The sequence below is a fragment of the Diabrotica virgifera genome, chromosome 3 (genome assembly GCF_917563875.1).
Source record: "Diabrotica virgifera virgifera chromosome 3, PGI_DIABVI_V3a".
Taxonomy (NCBI): Eukaryota; Metazoa; Arthropoda; class Insecta; order Coleoptera; family Chrysomelidae; genus Diabrotica; species Diabrotica virgifera.
The window spans coordinates 61202048-61219944 of NC_065445.1; the positions used below are offsets into that span (position 1 = coordinate 61202048).

Here is a 17897-nt window from a genome sequence, read left to right on the forward strand (position 1 = left end):
AATCCTCCATAATTTTCCGTCCACAAAAAATCCCACTACAATTTCTGCTTAGAAAAATGTCCCTAGACGCTTTCAAATTACCCCAAAATTGTGGGAAACTACACCAATCTGGCAACCCTGTTTCTGTCTACCGTTTGAAACACCACCGAACCCAAACAGCTGTTTGCTGTTCGGTCATTGGCGGTGGCCGACGACGGGTATTTACTTTTACGGTCAACTACCCATCCTGTAGCATGTTCCGAACAATCTCTCGCTCTCACTCCAACTTGTACTATTTCTACATAAGGTTCTCTTTGTTACTTCAAACTTTGTTCCTCAAATGTTATTTCTAATATAACGTTGACGAAATAACTATCTCATAACTGTGAGGGATACATCACACCGAATTTTACCTAAATAGTTCTGGGTATAGTTATTCCTGAGAGTAATCTTAACTTTAACTCAAACGTTAAATATAACTTCGGTCATCCATCACACGGCTGATAAGTTGCCCAATCACAAAAAATCTTGAATTCATTTTAAATCAAATATATCACATAATTCTTGCGGAAGTGGATTATACAACAAAACAAATTAATATTCAATGTAAATAAATAAAAACTTTAAAAATAGAAAACAAGAATTTAGTTATAATCATACGTTAAAGTAAATAATAAAAACAATAAATATAATAAAAGAAATACTTCTAGTAAAGAATAAAAACAAATATGAAGTGACATCACCGCAACTGTCAAATAAATGTTACCAATGTATGCCAAAATATCACCTTCGTTCAGTTACAGTTACAGTGTGTTCCGAACAAATGTGCTTTATAAAAACGCTTTATAATCCATTTATAAAAACGCTTTATAATCCATTTATACAAATTAAATGAAACATATTATTGTGTATTTCTTTAAGTTAACATTAAAAGAAATCTTCCAATATTATTTCTACGCGTATATAATAAAATATGTCTAGTGGCTGTAATTCTAGTGTACTCGGCAAAATGATTCTAAAAAAGAACAGACCTACCGCCTAAATATTTCGTGTTGGTATGGTCCTTTTCAGAGGGATTTTTCAGGGCGTCACAAGTGACAGAAAAAAAGTAAGTCCGTGATAATACACATTTATAACATGACATTTTAGTTAAATCTGACAGTTGTCAAAATCGTAATCAGCCAAATATGAAAAGGGTATTGCAGTATAACCCTTTTATTTGCAATTTAGTATAACAACAAATCAATTGTGTTTATTGCATTTATAAAATGGTATTTTCTTTGATTTGTATAGTCTTATTAATTGTACAGATTATAGGCGTATATATAATTCGTAAATCATTTTTAGTTCGATTATCGCTAAATCGCGCCATCTATCAACAGCTAGAATAAATGTTATAAATGACTGTAATCAGGGACGTACGTTTTTTTCTGTACTTTCAACTTAATGCGTTAGAAAGAAATCGAAAAACTGTGACGCACTGAAAGGTGCCTCTGTGAAAGAGATTATCATGTGACTTCACGGGCTATGACGCGGATGACGTGCAACGGTAAGTATATTAAACGGAGTATACAGACTATTTAATTTTCATTTAGATATACGCACTATAAATGACAACACTGGCAATTCTAAGTGGCAATGCAACTCATTTTTATGAGCAATGTTGCCGATTTTAGCGCTTCCTTTATTGGTCTATATCTAATTAAACACTAAACAGTCTGTATATTAACATAGACCGTGCATACCGGCCGCGCTGCTGACTACAAGATCTCTTGCGCTTGTTCGTTCTGTCTATTTCTAGCACATTGTATGGAGAAGCTTACAGTCGGAAAAATGAAAGAATGCCCATGTAGTCCTGTCGCCAGGGGGGGTACAACGGCCTCCTTTATTCAGATGGACTTACCCAAGTTTTTTTTACGTATTTTGACCCGTAGAATACGAATTTTTTGGGTAACAGTTGATCCGGATGTCGATAAGATTTTTATAGACAAAGAACTTGAGGAATTACATAACAGCGATTTCTCGCAAAACAAAACATTTTTTTGTATTTTTTGGGTCATTCTAAGCAAAAAATGTTCTGGAAAGTTTTTTCGTAGGAGGCATAGTTTTCGAGATAAACGCGGTTGAACTTCCAAAAAATCGAAAAATTGCAATTTTTGAACCAGAATAACTTTTGATTAAAAAATAAAATAGCAATTCTGCTTACCGCATTTGAAAGTTCAAGTCAAATTATATCGGTTTTGATTATTTGCATTGCTAAAAATTAATTTGTTTATTCTTAAATAAAGCTATAAACAGTAATAAACACCTAGTGCGTGAGTGATGTTTTCAATGATTTCTCATTTAAAATCGAACAAGTAGGTAGAGTAGGTACAAGTGCAAGCGAGGCAATATCTACGTAGGATGTATTAAAACGCATGTATTAGGTACGGGAAACACTATGTGTTTATAGCTTTGTTTACCAATAAAAAAATAAATTTTTAGCAATGCAAATAATCAAAACCGATATAATTTGACTTGAACTTTCAAATACTGTAAGCAGAATTGCTATTTTATTTTTATATCAAAAGTTATTCGGGTTCAAAAATTGCAATTTTTCGATTTTTTAAAATTTTAACAGCGGTTATCTCGAAAACTATGCATCCTACGAAAAAACTTGTAGGAACATTTTTGGCTTAGAATGACCCAAAAAATACAAAAAAATGTTTTGTTTTGCGAGAAATCGCTGTTATGTAATTCCTCAAGTTCTTTGTTTATAACAATCTTATCGACATCCGGATCAACTGTTACCCAAAAAATTCGTGTTCTACGGGTCAAAATACATAAAAAAAAACTTGGGTAAGTCCATCTGAATAAAGGAGGCCGTTGTACCCCCCCTGGCGACAGGACTAATGAACGAACATATAAAACACGCTGTATTTTCCTGTCACCGTGTCACACAAAAAATTGACCAGCGTAATTACATGTAATAATTATTGTTACATGTACATGCACTGGACAATTTTCTTTGTGACACGGTGACAGGAAAATACAGCGTGTTTTATATGTTCGTTCATGGGTATTCTTTCATTTTTCCGACTGTACACACTTCTACATCGAGCCACTTCAAAACACTGTCTTGGGAGTGAGAGAGCGAACAACGAAAAAAAAAATGGTATCGTCATTTTGCTCTACAGACTGCTCGGTCTATGTTAATATAAACATCTGTGGAATCAGTCCAAAACTAAAAAATGTCCGACTGATTCAGTTGTCATATTGAAAGTAAAATGTTAAAGATGGGCTAAAACATTTTTCTTTTGATTTCTGCTTCCTGTTATTTTCATAATAATTGTGTAATGCCCACTCTCTTTGCAGTCAACCCTTTTTCGCCATAAAAGTGGGTGACCAAAGAGGCAGAGTTGCACTACTATAGGTTGGGTATACTATGACTGAATATTGTTTTGGGGGCTGGTAGTTTAAAAGCCAACGTGTGAATAAGTTTTTTAAGATAAAACTAAATTTAGAAAAGTGAAGTTTATGCAATTGTAATTAAAAAAAAAGCGGATAGTAAACATATCAGTCAGTGTTTGAATTCAGATGGTTAAATACAGCAATTTTTAGCAATTTAGCAATTTTTTCAGGTAAATAATGTGTTTAAAAATATTTGGGCATTGTCCATTTTCTTGTAGATCAATTATTGATTTATTTTTTTTTCCACAGATTCTGCTTCAAGGGTTGAAGAGAATTCGCCATCTTCGAGTAAACAAGTAAGTTTTATAAACAATTTTGTAACAGTGGAAGCAAAACTGTTAAATAGTTTCTCCTTTATTTCTTATTGCTAGGTAACAAGAGTTTTTATTATGTTGTTTTCTTGTTATCTCTTGTTACCTCTCCATGGTATTATTGTACTCCATTTTCGTTCTTTTTCAATTTTCTTGATTGAAAAGTTCTCTTTGTCTCAGTCACTTACTTGCTTACTTACTTACTCCGTGGGGACGAGTTGAGTTCACTCCCAAAATATGAATATTACCTGACTACGTAAAAGGTAATGTTTGAATTCACTCCCAGGCGATTTTAAGTCGTCATTAATATAAGTAATTATTATATATACCTTAAAATCTGGACACTGTTGACAAATCATTCGTTTAAGGGGGGGGGTATGGTTTGAAATCAACATATCAAGCACATTTTTGTGATTTTTTTTTCGAAGCTATGGTAGAATTATTTTATTTTTAAATTAAATAAACATATTAAGTACAATTCAAAGAATATTTAAGAAAAAATTCAATCCAAAATATTGAAAAATAAGCCATTGGCGACAAATTTTGGCAGGCAGCTCAAAAAAAATGAATTTTGCGGTGGACATCAGAACTCATCACTGGATCATACGAAACAAAAAATTCAAAAAGATTTAATTAGCTTATGAGTTTCACGAGGTAACAACTTCGAGTTTTTTATTTTTAATGATTTTTGAATTTTTGGTATCACTCAGAAGTCAAAAATACGAAATTTTTGATAAAAATTTTGTGAAAACCAACAGATTTAATATTGTTGAACAAAAAATAAGCACAAAACGAAAAATATCTCAACGTTGTTACCTCACGAAATGTCTAAAGAAAATCTATGCAAAATTTCAGTTACAATGTCCACCGCATTTGAAAAAGCAGTTTTGAGAAAAATGCGTTTAAAGTTTTGACAACTGCATCTTCATCTTTTGATTTGTCTGCAAAATCGTAAAGTGATGAAGATTGGAATATGTTTTTTGAATTGCGGAGTAATCTACAAAAGAGAAGGCGAACAGTTGTTTAACGTTTCTCACTACGGTCAAGCGTGCTGGCGCGAAGCCGCGGCAACGCGAGTCGAAGGTAGGGATATTCAACACCCTGTATCTCTGGTAATTTTCCTCCGATTATTTTGAAATTTTCAGAGAGTATTCTTGAAAGTATGCACTTTTATTTGAAATAATAAAAAAAATAACTATTTCAAACCATACCCCCCCTTAAAAGTATATTTCTTATTAGACGTTCTTGCACATCTACATCTAATTGGGATAATTTTAAAAATGCAACTTGGTAATAATTCAAGAAAAGTTTCATTGTTATGTTCTTGTTAATATTTGGTTACTAAGTTTCATTCAATACATACATTAGAGTAAATATGGAATTGCTATAACTGCCCCGTTTACTTTTTTTTACAACATATTTGATATATTTTTTATAAATTCAAAATTGGTAAGGCCGTTATTTTGTAGTTATTTCAAATTATTATCTTTAAGTTTTTTCTCAATATCACTTTTCTATCGTACACTTTCACAACGGTATCTATACTTTGAAGTTTGATATGAGCATCTAGTTGAAAATCTTGGAGAACATAAATAAACTGGTTAAAATTTGGATGTGTTGTATAATGAAGCATTATAGCGAGAGTGAAAAGACTCACATGCATTTGTTGTCCTTTGTAAAGACGAAGAATTTTCAGCCCATATGTGAGGAGGAAATGTTTATATTTCTTCAATATAGGTTTCAACGAAATAGTCACTAAACTTAACCACTCTTTCATCTTCTGGTTGAATTGCAACAAGATCTATGGCAAAGCAATCCCCAACGTTCTCTGCTTTGAGAAATGGTAAACCAAATATATAAGTTATATATTTAGTTATATCTGTTTATGCACCATTTTTTAACTGATATTCGTGAGACAGTTCCAACTATTGAATTTTTCTATACCAACTTTGACTCAAGTGAAACAGGCATCCCTTAAGTTTAGTGTCTGGAAAAACTTCTCGAATTGCTTTACGATAAAAGTGCTATTTGGCAACAATGTTTAAATTTCATTGAATGTAATCGACATTTTATATTGCTTATTTTAAAGGTCTTTTCAAGCACAACAAAAGTTATTGGTAGCATTATACAACACCTAAAATCGACCGTTTCTCTGTTATTTCAAGTTAAATACACTGATTTGGGCATGCATCAAGAAAACAAGTTTTTTTCACTTACCGTATTTCTTTTTGTTTTCAACGAAATAGTCACTAAACTTAACCACTCTTTCATCTTCTGGTTGAATTGCAACAAGATCTATGGCAAAGCAATCCCCAACGTTCTCTGCTTTGAGAAATGTTAAACCAAATATATAAGTTATATATTTAGTTATATCTGTTTCTGCACCGTTTTTTGACTGATATCCGTGGGACAGTTCCAACTGTTGAATTTTTCTATACCAACTTTGACTCAAGTGAAACAGGCATCCCTTAAGTTTAGTGTCTGGAAAAACTTCTCGAATTGCTTTACGATAAAAGTGCTATTTGGCGACAATGTTTAAATTTCAAAAAAATAATATCCTTAAATCATACTTTATTGTAAAATCGCTCGGGAGTGAATTCGAATAGTGTCGGGAGTGAACTCGACTAATAGAATAACTACCTGCTCAAGACGGGAGTGAACTCAATGGTGCCCACTCCGTGGCGTTACAACCCTTCGTGGGTTTTAGCCGACTCGACAACATGCCTCCAATGTTTTCTGTCTTGAGCAACCTCTCTCCAATTCTCCACGCCCATAGCTTTCAGGTCTCCTGCTATATTATCTCGCCACCGGAGTCGAGGGCGTCCACGTGGTCTTCTTCCAGTTGAAACTTCCTCCCATACCAGCCTTACTGTTCTTTGGTCAGAATGTCTTCTGAGGTCTTCCTGTCCATTAGCGTCTTCTTCTTTTATGATGTTGGCGTCTGGGTGAAGTTCTTCGAGTTCTGTATTAGTTCTTACCCTATATTGTCCTGCTGCTTCATCAAGCACAGGTCCAAAGCTCTTCCTTACAATTTTTCTTTCTCAAACACGTAGTCTCTCTTTGCTTGCCTTTGTTATCGTCTATGTTTCGCTTCCATACATCACAACGGGTCGTATGATTGTTTTATATGCTTGTATCTTTGTACACTTCCCGTCATAAAAAACTGGTACACTTTTTTTTCCCATGTAAACCTGTGTTCAGACTTGACACAATGGTTCGTTAATCACTTCGTTGTTGCCATTACAGATAACGGAATTGCACTAAATCTAAATAAAAAAAGATCGTTCAAAAATGTATAAAGTTTTTAGATAGGTATTATTTTTATCATCAAAAAACCGTCTTTTATAAATTGAATAACCAGAGAGAGGGTTAAGTTAATCTTAAAAAATCCACTTATAACTGAAAAATTAAACGATTACACATAATAAAAAGCAATAGGTCCAGTCCTCGATAACTTATTTAATTACTTCACATCAGTCAGATTTGACAAGTTGGTCAAAATAAATTTTTAATGATGCCATGTCAATTAAGTAAGTGTCATAAAACGAGAATAATTTCTAAAATAGAAGATAGTTGGTCTGTCCGACAACTGGCTCAAGAGTTCAATAATATTTTCGTTGAACTGGCAACGATGCCCTAGAAATTTGTGAATACCCAAATTCTCCAACGTGTTCTTCACTCACGATACCTACATTCACATCATTTTGACTATATTTTTGTGATCAGGATCTTTATTGTTGTCCAACAATTTCTCCACAACATTCTTAAATGCGATTCATGCTCCAGGGCCCAGAGCGCGCCAAATAGAATTATATTTTGCTGACGTCACAAAATAGAATTCTATTTGGCGTGCTACCGCACCTGTCTGGAGATCTGTCATAGATTTGGCAGAATCTTGGTCCGCACAAGTCTTCTGATATCTGAATTAAAGAATTTAAAGATTAATGTAAAGGAACTTGTAAGAGCTTTAAAACTATGTCTTATTTGACCCCATTGCTATTAAAAAATGTTCTACTGATTCTGACCCTGACTTAGGCGTAAAAGTAAAATAATTAAAAATATCGGAAAAATTTGTTTCGCTTCAATCAAAAACATGTTGCTCGCTCTTTTAAAATTATCTTGCATAATATATTTCACATTTTCTAATATTCCTTACTGTCCAATTATTAAGTTTTTATATGTACACAGTCTAGGTATGAATCAACAAGTCCTAAATCAGATGAAAATAAAAAGTTCTGGGAAATGTGGAAATCTGGTGTATCCAATGTGCAAAAACCATCAGCCAGTGTAGCACCACTTGTAAAGGGTACAATTAATAATGACATCATTCAGAAGATGAAAGAAAACATACAGGTAACTATATCATTGTTTTCCATTATCAATTTTTCTCATTTTGTTGTTAAAGGGCAGTCCAAACAACTAGAGGCGAACGTCATAGATTTAATGACATCGCTACTGTCAAGTTTAGCAGGGAAGCGCTGTTGCCAAATAAAAAACATATGTAACAGACTAAGTTTTCAATCTAATAATACATAAAACGATATTAAAATATCATTCTACATCCCATCAGATTGAAAGCAGTGGGAACCTCCGAGGCTTTTAAAAATTATGAGCCATACGGGTGCCAAGACTATAGGAAAATGGGGGAATTTTACAATTTGTAATTCACATCCCATCTGCTCAGCTTGGTAAAAGCTCCAACAAGAAGGTTTCTTACGTACTTCAAGTAGAGTAAATTAAACATTAAAAATGTATAAACATTTTCAATTTCGTTGCAACCCGAAAACGCAGCAGCATTATATTCTAGTTCAATCAGAGATTGCAGCAAGCGTCTATACCGGTTTCGGGACTTTTTTGCCCCTCATCAGTAGACACATATGCTCTTGTCTCTGACTGGACCAGGATACTCCGACGCGTGCAGTCTCGGATTGCAACGAAAGAAATGGTTGAGATGCTGTAGCGACATCTGTTAAGAAACAGACTAAGTTTTTAATCTATTAATACATAAAACGATATTAAAATACCATTATAAATCCCATCAAATTGAAAACAGTGGAAACCTTCTCTGGTAACAATCTCCGAGGCTTTTAAAAATTATAAGACATATTTTCTCTAAGGAGAGATCTTAGAAATCTAAGGTTAAGCTCATTCATTACCAAACTATCTGTATATGATTCCATTATAATCCACGCCCATCTCTACTTCACCGGTATTATGACCGTCGCGTCTCCTCGCTTCTAGTACATAACCTGTTAGATTGAGATCTTTCTAGCCTATGTCGGGTTGGAACCGTTCTTTGCGGTCGGTCAAACTTAACTTATTTCGTTACAATATCGAACCAATCCACATGTGTTTATATTTTTTTATTAACATTTCCTGTAGTTTTCCATTTATTTCGTATTTTAGGAAGAAAAAGCATGCGCCGAGAAGATAAAATCTAAAACATTCGAAAAAGAAAAAAGGATAGCATCCTTCAAAGAAAGAAAAAATGTATCTGCAGACGAAGTCACAAATTCTTGTACGGAACACAGAGAGCCTAAGGATACTGAAGTCATACAGTCGTCTAAAGACACTGAAGTCAAACTGTCGGAAAAGGCTGAAGTGAGAACACCTTGTAAAGACACTGACAACAGAGACGATGAAATTAAACCGAAAACATCTAGAAAGAGAAAATCTACAGACTCTAGACGTAGTGAAGAGAGAGAATCTGAAGGCGCTGGAGTAAGAAAAGATACTGAGGTTACAAAGTCTTCTAGATACACTGAAAAAAGAGAATCTGAAAAGAGTCTGAAGACAGCTGACGTCAAACAATCTCAATCTTCTGAATCTAAAACTACCCAGGTCAAACGATCTCTAGCAGTTGCTAAGGAAAAATCTAATGCAGCTGATGTAAAACAGTCTCAACTAGATGATGTAAAGAAACAGTCTCAAAAAACTAACTTTAAGGAGTCACGCGTACTGTCCGAACCAACCAATACCGGAAAACATGGATCTGCTGCAGAAAAAGTAAGAGTTGATAATACTAATATTTTTAAAGGTGATTAACCAAATACAATAAATGTAAATATATCTAAATTACTAATTTCGTTGTCAAACGAAACCAAGAGACGTGTTATATTTCAGTTCGTTCAAAGAGTGCCGTAGACGCCCTTTTAGAACCTTTATATTTAATTTTCTTTTTTTTTTTCAATTTTTAACAATCTTTCTATTGTAAATATATTCTTTTTTAACGATTCAACCACGCAGAATTATTAACTTGTATGGATTGTGTTAAAAAATTAGGACTTATTACTATATAATTAGAAGTAGACCTAATTATATCCAAAATAAAATGCCAAATTTTTGATAGAAAATTTCAGTCTCTGAGGAGGGGAGTGCATATAGATTTTCACTTCGGAAAAAATCAAACAAGATAGAACTTTTTCTAATTTTATTAAGAAATGTTTAATAAACAACATATCAAAAAGTTCTACTCCAGAAGTGGGTGCTTCATTTTTTATTAAACAAATGAACTACGAAGTTTGATGTTTTTTTAAATAACTCCGAAAATATAAATTTTAGAAAAAACTGACTTGACCAATGAAAAATTCAGAAAATTTTACAAAAAAAACTCATGAATTTTCTAAAATTAAATCTGTATCTTCTATAATTTTTTATTTATAACGCTAAAGTCACCCTTCTCACAAACATTGGCGCACTGTAAACTAGGGTAAGGCGAAGTGCACGGCTGAGTTATTTTAATGTAATTATTTAACTAATGGATCAAATGAAATTTTACAAATTGAACATGAAAGAAGAATAATTAAGCTATCTTATGGTTATAATAAAAAGAAATAAAATGTATGGGCATAAGTACGGTGGGGGAGGAAACTGAGCCTTACATGAATTTTGTTTAAAAATGTGTAACTAATACAATTTTTCCTATAAATCCCTCAATTTTGCACAACGTACCTTTCAAGCATCTTACTAAATGATGTTTCATTCAAAAAAAATCTCAAAAATTTAATTCAAATGATACAACGTCTCAAAAAATGTAATTTTTGAAATCTTTGTAGTTTTTTAGAATTACATACCACCACTTTAAGACGGTATTACTCAAGTTTGAACAGATCTGTTACAGTTTTATAAGTGCTTTTTTAAAGCATAGGATGTAATCTTTAAAATGCACTAAATTATTTTACTTTAGAAATGAAATAGACTATTTCTTTTTGAAAAAATTAAGAAAGATAACAAAAATGTAATACAAAAACCGACAATTACCAGCTAACAAAATGTTTATACAAAGTGATCAAAACTTTTTTCTGTAAAACTTACCTAAAATACATTTAATAATAAGGTTTAACAATAATAAATGTTCGACAAAAAAAATTTTTAAGCTCTTATACAGTATGTCTGCGTAACTTGGAACCTATTGATAACTTTGTTTATTATCAGTTTTACGAAGAAAAGTTATTCCTTATAAAATCCTCTGCATCGTAAATAATCTACGATGCAATCATCAAATATCAAATTTAATTAATTTTATACGAGGTGTGTCAAAAAATATGAATTTCACTCAAGAGTAAAGTACCGTTATATTTCACAATATCGAAAATTGTTATTAAGAAAAGTTGTTTGGAATTAAAAAATTTGTTTTAGTGTTCAATTACAGCCTTCTAATTAAAATATTGTGAATAATAAAGGCACTTACTCTTATAATAAATACTCATATAAAATTAAAAAAGTTTGATATCTGATGGTTGTATCTTAGATTTTAGACGAGGGAGAGCATTTTATGAAGAATAACTTTTTTCGTAAAAGTGATAATAAAATAGTTATCATAATTGTAATAAAGTGATGATGAGTATCCGTAATTTGAGAAAAAATTGAAAATGAATTTTTTTGTTTCGATTAGAATGATGTAATTGTATATTTAAACATAGTTTTAATTTCAAACAACTTTTCATAATAGCATTTTTTGATATTCTGGAATATAAAGGTACTTTACTCTTTAACGAAATTCAAATTTTTGACATAACTCGTATAAAATTGATAAAATTTGATATCTGATGGTTGAGTTTTAGATTTTTAACTGTCCACAGCATTTTATGAAGAATAATTTTTTTAAATTAAAAATTAAAAATTTTTAATAAAATTGATAATAAAAAAGTTTTCTATGAGGTTCCTAGCTACGCAGACATACTGTATAAGAGTTTCTGTATAAGAATTTTCAAATTGCAATGCCATATTCGGATTCAGCATAATCAAAAACAAAATAGAAACATATTTGATCAAAGTAAAATGATGAATTTAACGATATTTTTAAAATTATTTATACAAAACAATTGTTATTGTTTAAACAATTAATAAACAATTAGCGGCCAAATCAGCGAGTAGAACTTTCTACTTTAACATGTATATAAACTAACAAAAAAAGTTTTAGAAAAATATAAGCTTGTTTTTTGATTTTTTCCGAAACAATGCATGTTTTCTTGCAAATACAAAATAAGTGAATTGATATGATCGTTCATGGGTAATCTTTCATCTTTCCGACTGTATCTATTATGCATCTGGTGTTCAATATCTGCTCAAGCGTTCCTTTTCCTGGTACGAATCCGCATTGTTCTTTGGCTATCTCAGGAAATAGAATGTGCTTTAGCCGATCGTTGATTATTATGTAGCAGGATTTTTTTTTGCATGAGGAATAAAGGCAATGGTTCTGTAATTATTGTAGACGGATAGTGATCCTTTTTATTGATAGGGATAAAAGTCGATTCACACCACTGATCAGGTCATTCACCTGTGATCCAAATCATGTTACACGTATCCAGTATTACATCTACGCCAATCCCGTCCATTGCCAATCTTCGCTGATATGCCATCGATCCCTATGTAGGTCATACGTAAATTAAAGAAATAGCTTTTTAATAAAAGCTGCCAATGACAAAAAAAAAGCATTTTTGTTGATAAATTATACAAAAATCTTTATTATCCATCAGGAAGAACAAAACGCTGCGCAGAAGACTGAAAAACGCTCGAATATGAGAGATAAGCAATTGCATTCTGCCAAAACAACGAAGACTTCTAAAGATTCAGGTACATCTTCTGCAAAAGCATCTGATAAATCTGAACCAAAGTTGTCCACGAAGTCAAAAACTGGCGCAGTAACTCTGGAAGAAGCATCTAAAACATCTGACGATTCTCCAAACGAAAAAATATCTGCGGAACATAAGATGTCCGAGGTGGTAATTGATTTAACTGAATCACCTACTAGGAAAAAAATATCTAGTGGAACGGATAAAGCTACAGAAAAGTCTACAGCAGCATGTTCTGAAAACATAAATACTGAAGAGATGTCACCCAAGGTACCAAAATCTACTACTGTAGAGTCGCTAGATAATTCTAAGCATTTAAAATTACCTGCACTGGTAAGTGTAATAAATTACTATAAAATTTGAGTGTTTTAAGACACTACGCTTTCCGACAAATATTTTTCAGGTCTAACTATCCTACATTTAAATTACATTGCGAGTTTTTTGCCAACGATTTTCCTTTTCTATGTTTATAGTTGTACTCGCTTATTCAACATCCTTTATTTCATAACGTTTTGGCTTTTCTTTCCTCAGGTAGCTTTGTAGCATACTACAATGACGTAATACTACATACTACAATACTTAAATACAGTGGAACCTCGATAACTCAGATTAATCGGGACCACGGCCGATCCGGGTTATCGAAAATCCGGTTTAGCCGGAGAATATGGTAAAAATCAATAAAATACGGAATACTTACAGATAAACTCTGTATGTAATTTAAAGCTTTCTTTGGCCATCTATCTTCATTCATTCGTTTCACGTGACCATATACCACACTAGTTGTCTCGTTTCAATTCAATCTACACTGGAATATACAGTGCTAGTCAAAAGTCCGTACCCCCCTCGTATCTTTTGAACGGTTATACCTATAATAGTGAAATTTGGAGGGAGGAAATTAACGGACGTAAGCTTCTTAATTAGTCATGACAGGTGACGTAATAGTGACAGATGACTTTACAGCGCCACTGTGACAGATAATTTTAAATGGGACCTTATGGCAAGTGATACCTCATTTGAAAGGTATTGAAAATACCTATTCAGTCATATTAATTTTGTTTGAGTTTAAGCTAATTTTGATGAATAAATGAAATAAATATAAAATTGTGGTTCGCATTTAATTAATAAAAATTTAAAAGTCCGCCTATGATAACTTGTCAAAAAAGTTGACGCTGACGTAAAAACTACTAGAAAGTCGAAAAACGTCAACTTTTGTTACAAAAAAACCATAGGGAGACGTTTGAAATTTTATTAGTTGAATGCGAAACTACGATATTATGTTTATTTAATTTATTTACAAAAATCAAAATCAACTTAAACCCAAAAAAATTTGTATGACTGAATAGGTATTTTGAATACCTTTCAAACGAGGTATCACTTGCCATATGGTCCCTTTTAAAATTATCGGTCACAGTGGCTCTGTAACGTCATCTGTCACTATTACGTCACCTGTCATGACTAGTTAAGAAGCTTACGTCCGTTAATTTCCTCCCTCCAAATTTCACTATTATAGGTATAACCGTGCAAAAGATACGAGGGGGGTACGGACTTTTGACTAGCACTGTACAGTATTTGTCGTCCTATCTTTATTCCTGATGTGATCTTTTTGGATATACCACACGCTTTCCTTAGATAATCCATTTCTACTAATTCTATCCTTTTTCTATCTTTTTTCGTGATCTGCCAAACTTCTGCCCCATAAGTCATAATAGGCTTTACCAAGGTACGATAGATTATCAATTTCGTTTTTTGTCTTATATCTTTAGACCATAGTAGAGAGCTTAGAATGTTTCCCGCTTTTTTGCGGGAAATTCTTTACATGTTTTTGTGGTTCTAATTTCTCAATCTGGATCTTCTTCATCGTCCCCTATTTTAAGATACTCTATCTTTGACATATTCATATTGAGGCACCATTTTTCATATTAGACAAGACGAAAACGGCGGGTTCGTTAGAAAATATATTCCCATGAGATTTTTTTGCATAATCACATTCATGTGACACCCCAGAATAAGGTTCTAGAATTCGCCCAAGCGAAAAGTGGTCCAAAATTTTTTTTTATCAAATTGCAAAAATAAATTTTTTCGGTCCGGACAATTTTTTTTTTAGGATTTTTGGACCATTCTGGACAAAAAAGGTCTCTTGTAATTTTTCTTTAAAGTTGATAGTTTTGGAGTTATAAGCAATTTAAAATTTGAAAAACGCGAATATGGCCATTTTTAAGAGACTTAATAACTCGGTTCCCCCCCCCCCTACATGATCCTGAACAATTTTGTGTCATTAATTTATTACTAAGCTGTTATTTTTAATTATTAACAATGAGCGGTAAGATCGTATTGACGCGGCTGTAAATGTGAGTGCGAGTAAGATGCATTGTTGACTGCCGGACTAGCATCTCTCTCGCACTCACAATTGACGGCAGCCTTATACGTGCATGGCGCTCATTATTATTACTTATAAATAACAGCTTAGTAATAAAATAATGCCAAAAAATTCTTCAGGATCTTGTAGGGGTGGCTTTAATCTTTGATTGAGTCAATTTCTGACTTTAATAATAATAACTTTTAACCGAGTTATTAAGCCTTGAAAATGGCAATTTTTTGTTTTTTTTTTTTCAATTTTAAATTGCTTATAACTCGAAAACAATCAACTTTAAAAAAAATTATAAGAAACCTTTTTTGTCCAGAATGATCCAAACAACCTAAAAAAAATTTATCCGGGCCGAAAATATTGATTTTTCCAATTTGATTAAAAAAAATGGATAGACCTTTTTGAAACTAAAACTTTGAAATAAGATGTCTCACGAATGTGATTATGCAAAAAAAATCTCATGGGAATATTTTTTCCAATTCTTTCTTTAGTTTTCTAAACATGTAGTCCATGTCTTCCTCATCATTCGCTGCGACTACCTGATCATCTGCGAAAAACAAAGTTGTTAGATAGTTACCACTGCATATACATATCTATTCCCATTCCGGAATCATGATTTACAATGAATAAATTTTGTAAATCATGATTTGGGATTAAAGTATATAGATATAACAATTACATTATAATTATAAAAACAAAGAGTTAATTACCTGTAAAAATCTTAATATTCTTGTTAGCAAATCAAATTGGAAGCAATCGATGCAGTACGGAAGAAAGAATTTCCTCAACAAATTGATCTTCAACAGAAGCTTCTTGATTTAGAGGTAATAATAAGAATATTATACAGTCAGAAAAATGAAAGAATAGGGCTTTCATTCACAGTCATTTGTTTCGAGCTTCTGTCATATATCGTATAATCCATGTATATTAATGTTATACGCTCTGAGCTTCGCTGGTGTCGCTCCTAGCGGATTACTAATGCAACTTTCACCGGTAATTTTTTAATTTATTATTTAATTATTATCGCTTAATATTTACAACGCAAAAAAGTAATTAAATTGTAATCGATTTTTTAAAGATTTTGCTAATCATTTTAACGTTCTATTAATGAAATATTCATTTCTTACTTCGGGTACTTTCACAATTACCGTGTAGATGGCGCTTAGATTAATTTATAATTATATATTACGAAATATTAAAAAAAAACTCAAATTCAGTATTTAAAACGTAAGTATATTTAAGGTAAAAATATACATTACAACTTTGACCAACTAATAATAGTTCCTATTAACGTTTTTAATTTCAATGTTTTAAATTAATCACTTTGACATTTATGTCAAATTTCCAGTAAAAACTTACAGACTTGTCACTTCTGGCGCTCGCGAATTTTTAACTACCCCCTCTACCTACGAGCTCATAGCGTATACACGGATTATACGATATTTGACAGAAGCTCGAAACAAATTACAGTCGATGAAAAGCCCTATACCCATGAACGATCACATCAATCACATATTATTAAGATAATTAATAATCTATCTCTCTCGTTTGTTAATTACAGAAAAAGAACAGCAAATACAAAATAGGTGATTGTATGTGATTGATGTGATCGTTAATGGGTATTCTTTCATTTTTCCGACTGTATGTAACCTTAATAATTGTATTTCATTACAACAACTGACCTGCTTCAAGATTGGTTGTCATTCTGTTCGGTTTCTAGCAGCCTGTTGCCATCTTGTATATAACACCGGTTTATGTTCTTATTTTCCAGCCGCGTCGATCTGTCCAATCTCGTGGTCGTAGATCTCTCTCTGACATTGCTTTTTGGATTCCACTGATCCAGGTAGTTTTCGGTCTGCCCCTTTTCCTTCATTCCGGGGGTTGCCATTCCATTATCAGCTTTGAGAGCCGATGTTCCTCCATTCTTTGTACACGGCCACACCAACAAAGTTGTTTTTCTTGGATTTCTTCATTTATGGTTGGTTCCCTGTTCATAATAGCTCGTACTCGTTCATTTGTTATGTGTGAGACTAGAATCATTTAGAATATTTCCCTCTCCATCCTTACAGCTCAAATTGCCTTTTTTTTTCTTCTGTGCTATCACTTTTCTTCTCTTTTAGTGTTTGGTATTTCTTCTTGGCTCTTCTTGTACATTCTGCTTGATTTGTCTTTAGGTATGATCTATTTTTGTTACCTGTTGCTTTTTGGCATTCCTTGTCAAACCATTCGTTTTTTAACTGGTTTGGTTTTCCCCAAAACGTTTTTATTTACACTCAAAACATGTAACGTTCTAAAAACAAACTAAATTCATTAACGGAATCATAGTGATTTTGCCTATGGATCCTTGAGTCTTTGGCTGTCTTGAAAGCACTTTGAAAGCAATATTTGAGTACGTTTTTAGATGATTGAACAAGAATTGTAAATTTGAATAATATAAATTGATATTTATTTACAGAACGATAGACTTCGATTGGTGCAACTTGTAAATACATGTAAATCTAAAGAAAATCTGGACACCAAAACAAACTCAACAACATCTGAAAGTATGGAAGTTTCTGGTGAATCAAAAATATCTGTCGAAGATGCTGTCGACCCAGCTGTCAAAAAGCTAAAATTGTCGACGGATACAACTACAGGTAAAAATATTATTTTAGTATCAAATATTTTATCATAACTAGCCTTGTGATGAACCTCTCACGTTAAATATAACGTAAAGTT

At 32.5% G+C, this 17897-nt stretch overlaps 1 protein-coding gene across 4 annotated transcripts in view; it reads left to right on the forward strand.

Moving 5' to 3' along the window:
* Positions 1-17897, forward strand: part of LOC114339806 (uncharacterized) — an 82581-nt gene that overhangs the window by 51386 nt on the left and 13298 nt on the right. Inside the window, exons 13-18 of one of the 4 annotated variants that reach the window (XM_050646478.1) lie at positions 3679-3725; positions 7929-8093; positions 9147-9746; positions 12719-13147; positions 15917-16003; positions 17635-17815. In XM_050646478.1, the coding sequence (XP_050502435.1) occupies positions 3679-3725; positions 7929-8093; positions 9147-9746; positions 12719-13147; positions 15917-16003; positions 17635-17815 (1509 nt within the window). The remainder of the gene's footprint in view (positions 1-3678; positions 3726-7928; positions 8094-9146; positions 9747-12718; positions 13148-15916; positions 16004-17634; positions 17816-17897) is intronic. The other 3 variants (XM_050646479.1, XM_050646481.1, XM_050646482.1) reach the window with 3 other exon arrangements.